Source organism: Sesamum indicum, linkage group LG5 (genome assembly GCF_000512975.1).
Source record: "Sesamum indicum cultivar Zhongzhi No. 13 linkage group LG5, S_indicum_v1.0, whole genome shotgun sequence".
Classification (NCBI taxonomy): domain Eukaryota; kingdom Viridiplantae; phylum Streptophyta; class Magnoliopsida; order Lamiales; family Pedaliaceae; genus Sesamum; species Sesamum indicum.
Genome location: NC_026149.1, coordinates 5617970 through 5625580, shown reverse-complemented (window position 1 = coordinate 5625580; position 7611 = coordinate 5617970). Strand labels below are relative to the sequence as shown.

At 34.5% G+C, this 7611-nt stretch overlaps 1 protein-coding gene across 1 annotated transcript; it reads right to left on the bottom strand.

Annotated features, from left to right (window-relative positions):
* On the bottom strand, positions 1747-7563 carry LOC105162106 (aldehyde dehydrogenase family 2 member C4). The gene is made up of 9 exons (XM_011080046.2): positions 7385-7563; positions 5131-5273; positions 4660-5043; positions 4213-4302; positions 3914-4087; positions 3472-3609; positions 2528-2665; positions 2382-2443; positions 1747-2297 (listed from the first exon to the last, which is right to left on the bottom strand). The coding sequence occupies exons 1-9, from the start codon at positions 7485-7487 to the stop codon at positions 2024-2026; spliced, it is 1506 nt and encodes a 501-aa protein (XP_011078348.1). The 5' UTR covers positions 7488-7563; the 3' UTR covers positions 1747-2023.

Sequence of the window (7611 nt, the reverse complement as noted above, 5' to 3'; positions counted from 1 at the left end):
TACTTGTCACCTCTCTTGGCTCTTCTTCAACTTCTCTTCCTTTAAATAATTGCCTCTTCACACTGTCACGTGCTACTGACATGACAGTTCTTCTTTCATATTCGATACCGGCCTTTCTACTAGCTTCATCTATCATACATCCTAATCACTTCATGATAATTGTAGTATTTGGTCATCCTGTCTTAGAGGGGTCTCTTCCACCTCTAGATGAGTTTCCTTTTTTGGAGTTTCTTCCATCTTGAAACATGAGTCCTTTTCTTAGGATTCCCACAGATGGCGTCAAATGATCCAGGTCTAACTTAGAATCTCTTTGAAGCCATGATTCTCGATATCCTTGTCCTTACCTAAATTGAAGTATGGTTCTTGAGAAAAGAGAAACACATTAGGTTGGTGGGGATGTCCCCAATTAAAACCCTCTGATACTTAAGTCAGCTCAAAATCGAGATGATATTATTTAAATTTAGACAACAAATGGGTAGAAAGTAATAAATGTATCCCACCATAAATATAGTAGAATGAGGGTATTTATTGGGTCAAATTTACTCACTTGTTTGGTCCACGTAGCGTCATCTCAAATCATTGAACTGTCAGAAGATTGTAGTTCGGGTCTTGGGTCCTAGCGCGGGTTGCTGGCTCGACCTGACCTGAAATAAAAGACACGGATCCTAGTACTCTATTGATATTTTGGTATTATAGGAGAGTCATTTATATCTTTTCCCAAATAGGCATGAAAAGTCCTTATCATTACGTAATTGCTCACCTCCCTCTATCCCCGCTTTCTCGATTTTTATTATGATATTTTCTCTCTTATTCCACATCATTATCCTCTTCAATAGATCTAATACTCCTCAAGCTAGTGGCATTTCAGTGTTCCCTAGGATTCATCGCAAGTTGGCCAAATAGCTTACCAAGTTTCAAATTGAGACTACTAGCATTTTGGGCTATTTGTGTTTTAGCATCTTATTGTTACTATGAATCTATATTTTATGGCCTAATACATAGCTTCATATATAGATGGCCTTTCTTGTATAAATTCATCATTTTGTTTCTTCTGAGCAACTCAACTTGTTGGCTACATACATTCCAGAGGAGGTGTGGATGTGGAGGAAAGTTTTCTTGGGGGGGTTGAGTGTTATTGTAGAAGTTGGGATGGTTCCTCTAATCAGGCTATAAGTGTCTAAGAAAGGATCATTTACCCCTTTCCAGAACTACTAGTGATATAATTCAGTAGCTTCATGCGTCGGTAAATTGTAGTCTACCTATCTGTCATATGAAAAATACACATATAATCTTTTTATGAAATACAAAACTAACAATTTATCCTACTCAATGTTTAAAAAAGGTGCAAAATAGTTCAACGCGAGTGGTGTTGTGCAAGCGTGATTTGTCTTCTTTTTTCTTTATTCACAGTTGTTGAATTTTATGTAATATAAATCAATGGTTCATATTTTATGTTTACCAATCTACTGCCCAGATCTATTTTACTTAATCTATATGTGTATATGTATACTTTACATTTTATTTATTGTACAAATTTATTTTTGTAATTTAAATAAATTTGATTCATTGATCTAATTCACATGGACGTGAGCCATTACTTTGTATATCAAATACAGAACGTTTTGATTTAAATCAGAAAAGATATAAATTATTGATTTGTTTACAAAATCTGAACCATATATATATATAACAAGATCTAATAGTTTACAACTAAGAGTATAACAGTCTTTTTATAGCTAAAAATAAAGCAAAATCACATCCAAGGCGCGTGATCCATACCACCCGCTTGAAATGAGCGCTTCGAGGGAGGTAAGTTGGTGTTTCTTTTTCCACCGGAGAATTGGTTACCTAATTTCTATACGACAGGTAGATAAATTGCAATTTACCCTCAAACATGCAACAGTAGTATAAGACTGAACGGCATGCAAATTCAGATTGGTTCTCATATTCTATGCCTTTAATTTTGTTCTACTACACTCCATATTTTATTTTTATAATTACCAAGTAATTAAATCAAAAGATTCTAGAGCCAAGGGGAGTCATATATTGGCATAGCCACAGACTTAACTTGGAGGTACTTATCAAGAGATTCCATCCCCATATCCCTTCCGAAACCACTCATTTTATAACCTCCATACGGAAGGTCTCTGTCGAAAGCAAAATAACAGTTGATCCAAATCACGCCTGCTCGGATCGATCTTGAGACTGTGTTGGCGATGTTCAAGTCGTTCGTCATAATGCCGGCTGCTAGTCCGTACTTGGTCCCATTGGCTCTCTTTATCACTTCCTCAACCGTCCTGCCAAATGAAATCACAAGTGGGAAGGTCCTAAATAAACGCTGTTTTTCAGTACTCGTAAATTTTAAAATCTGAAGTACTCACTTGAATTTCATGACCGACATTACCGGCCCGAATATTTCTTCCTTTGCAATCGTCATGTCGTCCTGTAAGAACAGATTTGTTCATGTTATAACAAGATTGTAATGAGGTCAAAATTCTTGGAACAAAGTCGAGTTTCAAATGCTTACTGCAACATCGATGAAAATTGTGGGCTCAATGTAATACCCCTTCCTGTCGGAAGGCTTACCACCAGTTAACAAAGTGGCACCTTCCCTCTTTCCATGTTCTATGAATGAAAGTATCCTTTCATATTGATTCTTGTCCACCTGTTCAAAACTGTTGTGGTCACACGAGCTTACAACTCATATATCACTGCACAACAATAGCTTACTTCCTATCATAAATGGTCATATGTTAAAAAGATAATGATAAATGAATATTTTTTATTACGACAAAATACGATTAAGAAAAAACTTTATTTGATCATGATTAACCAATATTTATTCTGATTTTTAGCTTATATACGACAGATATTTTTGCTTCACATGCAAAAATAATAGTCGTTGCATAGTCGTAGTTAATTAATATTCATTACGATTTTTTACATTTACCCATATAGTAATTAACCATATACGAACGGTCATATTTCTTCTAGTGTGTATATATACTTATAGTTAATTTGTACATTTAAAGATGAAGTAATATTTTTCAACTATACTGATCAATTAATAAGTTTAGAATTCTAGTATTAAATTTAGTTCAAGTAATATTAACCTCGCCCCATTTATAGGAAGTGACAAATTAATATCAAACACTTACTTTCTGTCCAATACCTATAAATCAGAAACAATATTTTATTACAATTACATCATTTTTACCTTATATATTTACATTTACCCCTAACTAACAAGTATAAAAGTATTATTAAGAGAATGTTGAATGAGAACTAAAATTGAAAATTTCTATAATTTTTTGCTGACGTCATTGTTTTCGTCCAAATCCTATAAAGAGTGAACTTTTGGAAATGTAAATATAATTTTAAAAATTATTTGAGAAAAAGTATAATTTCACATCGTTCGAAGAGGGTATCATTATGCAAAAAATTAGAAGGTTGAGTGGGCGAGAGTTGTACTTGGGGTCCTTGATGAACATTTGGATCAAAAGGGTCGCCCACCACCCACGTTTTCACCTTCTCAACCAACTTAACAAGAAACTTATCATATATCCCTTCTTGAACAAAGACCCGAGAACCAGCAACGCACACTTCCCCCTGCAAAGATGGTGAGAGGGAGACAAAAAGCACCAAATGTTAACGGCTGAAGTTGTAAGAGAGTACTACTCTTTATTACAGATTTAAAGCTACATATTCCTTATAAGAAAAGTAAGTACTCTCAATGACTGAATTGATCGTTTTCTATCGAACATCAATTACTAATATCGGGTAATAGGCCCGTGCCAAAAACTCGGCCTAGACACAAGCGACTTTAACCAAAAAAGAGAAAACGTTACGGCCTTTGGTGGGTGAGAAGTGAATTGATGATCTTCAAGAAGGGTGCAAGAATGTGTGGACTTGCCTTGTTATATAGAGTTCCCAGGAGCGCAAGATCTGTGACTTTATCAACATCCACATCGTCAAAAATAATGAAGGGGGATTTGCCTCCAAGTTCTAAGGAAACAGGTTTTAAGTTGCTGGCTGCTGCTGCCTGCATAACTAGACGGCCTACTTCTGTCGACCCTGTAAAGCAGACCTGGTAAACCAACAAAAGGGCCAGTCGGAGATCAGAAAGAAGAGAGACGGTATGAAGATACGGAAGCAATGTTTTGTTCTTTCTTCATCCGATTGTGGTGAATAGAAATCTTAGTCATGCATCACCTTGTCAATGTCCATGTGTGAGCTAATAGCAGCACCAGCAGTATGTCCATATCCTGTTACGACGTTAAGCACTCCGTCTGGGATCCCCGCCTGCAGTTTTACGAGACAAGTGTGAAGTTGAACAAATACGATAGAAGAGCTGTTATATCATATTTAGCTAGCTCGAATCCCGTCGATCTATGTGCTCGTAGGTGCAACATTAACGTATGCAGAAACGAAAAATTTGAAGTTATTAGCCACGGTTAATCAACGTTTGCATGGTTGTAGCTATGCCCAACGCATTTACCAAGATTCTCCGGTAAAACGTATTCGAGTTTTTATCAATAATTAATATCTTGGCCCCACAGGCATGCTGACATAACGGCCGTGGTCAATTAATATCCAACATGTGATCCTGTGCAACAAGTTTGTGACAAAGACAGGCAAGTTGCAAAGAATCATGCTTACCAACTTGGACAAATGGGCATAGTAAAGAGCAGAAAGAGGTGTCTGCTCAGCAGGCTTGACAACCATGGTACAACCAGCAGCCAAGGCCGGGCCAACTTTCATGGTAAACATTAGAGAGGGGAAGTTCCAAGGGATGATATGCCCCACAACCCCTATTGGCTCACGCAGTGTGTAGCCATGCAGCTCCCTCGACATCTTCAGCGTCGACCCGTGAATTTTATCGGCAGCGCCAGCGAAGTAGCGTATGCTTTCAGCTGCAGAAGGAATCTCCATTGTCTTCCCAATCTTGTACAGTTTTCCACCATCAATTGCGTCCAATGCTGCTAATTCCTCTACGTTTTCATCAATCAAGTCTGCGAATTTTAGCATTATCCGTCTTCTTTCCTGGTGTGATAACAGACAGGTTGTTGGAAAGAGATATTGTGAGCATTGAAGTGGGGAATGGGAGAGATGGAAGATTGATGAACTTACACATCCAGTCAAACGAGGCCATGGCCCATTATCGAAAGCTTCACGGGCTGCCTTCACTGCCAAATCAACATCTTCCTTCTCCCCTTCTGCTATATCTGCTATCACTTCTCCTGATCTCGGATCTACACTCTCAAACCTCTTCCCTGTGTTTTTACATTTTTACCCCAACGTTTAACATATAGATATATACACACACTTATATATAAAAATATAATATAAAAGAGATATAATTTGAAAATAAACAGTGATTTTTGTCTCTTAAATTTCAATATCAAACCTATATCACTTATTTTAAAATATTTTGAATTATCTTTAAAAATAAATTCAGACATTCACAACCTATTTCTAACACACAGTTCTTTATCTCTATTTTTCTATCTGTATCTCCAAAACACAAAATAAAACATTCAAAAAAAAATAAAAAATCAAACATAATATTGAAGCTTCTTGGATAGGAATTATTTTGAAATGGCAAAGTATTCAAACACGAGAGTGTTGGAAAATAAAAAGATTTGGCGTTATTTTGATAGCGACTTTATTTTCGTCTTCTTTTTGGAATATAATAAATAAATGGGCCTAACTGTAACCAAAGACTTCGACAGAAAAATAAAATAAATAAAAATCTCCAGCTACTGATTCTGAACAATCGCTCTAAAAAATGACTTATAGCTATTGAAAAGAAAAATTAAAAAATTAAGTTAATTAGCAAACAAAATTTTCATTATTAATTTATATTATTTTAATATAAGAAATTTATTTATCAATGAGTTTAGCAGTCAAAATTTACTTCCTAACGAATTTAGCAATGAATGTTTGAAATATAGGAAAAAATACAAATAATTTCTTGTGATACCCTCTATGAAAAAAAAAGTTAACAATTTATCCACTTTGTATTTTTTAAAATGCAGCAATTTGTCTCCTGTATTTTATAAAATAAAGCAATTTACCTCCCTAAATAAAAAAATAAAATGCATCATTTTAGAAATCACATGGGGTGAATTGCCATTTTTTTTTATAGAAAGTTAATTTGCTCATTTACAATATCATAAGGGGATAAATTGCATTGAACACTTGAAATATATATTAAATAATATAAATTAACAATAAAAATTTTACTTACTAATTTGCTCTACACTTATTTTAACACTAACCATTTTCATAATTATTTTCTTATAGTAAATGATTCTGAAATATTGTCGTGATAATTACCGCTTAAGACAAACCAAAACAGTTCCTTGTCAAATGGTTTTCCCATCTCGTTTTATCCGACTCTGTCAAAGATGCGTTCGGTTGGTGTTGGCACCAAAAAAATACGGGTAAAATGTAATTTACCCTCATGATATTAAAAAAAAAAAAAAACAACTTTCTGAAAAATAATAAAAAAATTATAGTAAAATATTCTCGTATTTTAAAAAATAAAAAAATAAAAAACTCTCTGTCTAAATCACTTTGAGGGATAATTTATTTTATTTCTCAATGCACGAGGATAATTTGGTAAAAAAGTATAAAATATTTATTTGCTCAATTACTATATTGCAGGAAAATAAATGGTGTATAATTCAAAAAAATATATTTTCAAAAATATTTAGTTATTGTCGAGAAAATCACACTACGTTTATGTTAATTATTACATTATCTGATTTTTTTTACCCATCATCTCAGCTATCATCGGATGTCTTTATCTCAAGTACAAACATTAAAAATATATATATATTTCAACAATAAACATTTGATATCTTTTTTGTTTTTTTTTTTTTTCAAATGAGATGAAATTACAAGCAGTCGACCTACACGAATCTTCTTCAGTTCTTGGTTAATAAGCTAAGGAGCCATTAGAAAAAAAAATCAATTAAATTAAGTAGAACAAATTAATTCTCTCGAAAAATTCCCTTAAAAGAAAAATAAAACCAAATCGACCCGAAATCAATGGGTGTGAGCGTTGAACAGAGGTCACATTTCTTGTTTTTTGGGCTTAATGCATAGAGATTTGGTGCAGTTTTAAAAAAGGTAAAAATGCAAATAACCCCTTAGATTTGTAAATAATCACATCCGCACACCTTTCAACAGAATCGAAATAGTGGGCGTAAGGCGTAATGTAAACAAGTGGAACAAAAAGTGGACAAGAATATCAGTAGATTCATCCAATCAGGACTTCAGACAGTCAAGAAACAGTGTAAGAAAAGAGACACAGAGAGAGAGAGAGAGAGAGAGACTATATATATATATATACATATACATATATGAATATATGAACCTGATATGGAGTCAACGAAGTGTCCATTGATGAAGAGCTTTGTAAACTTGATTTTTGGTATGTTGATGTGAGAGTACTCCGCACTTCCATTTTGCACTGTCATCTTCTCTAATTAAGATGTGCCTGTGCTCTGTCTTTCTGTGTGTGTGTGTGTGTGTCTATGCCAAAGGTAGGCAGACTCCATGAGTCTTAAATAAAAGAGGGAGAGTTGGGTGGTGGGGGTGGGG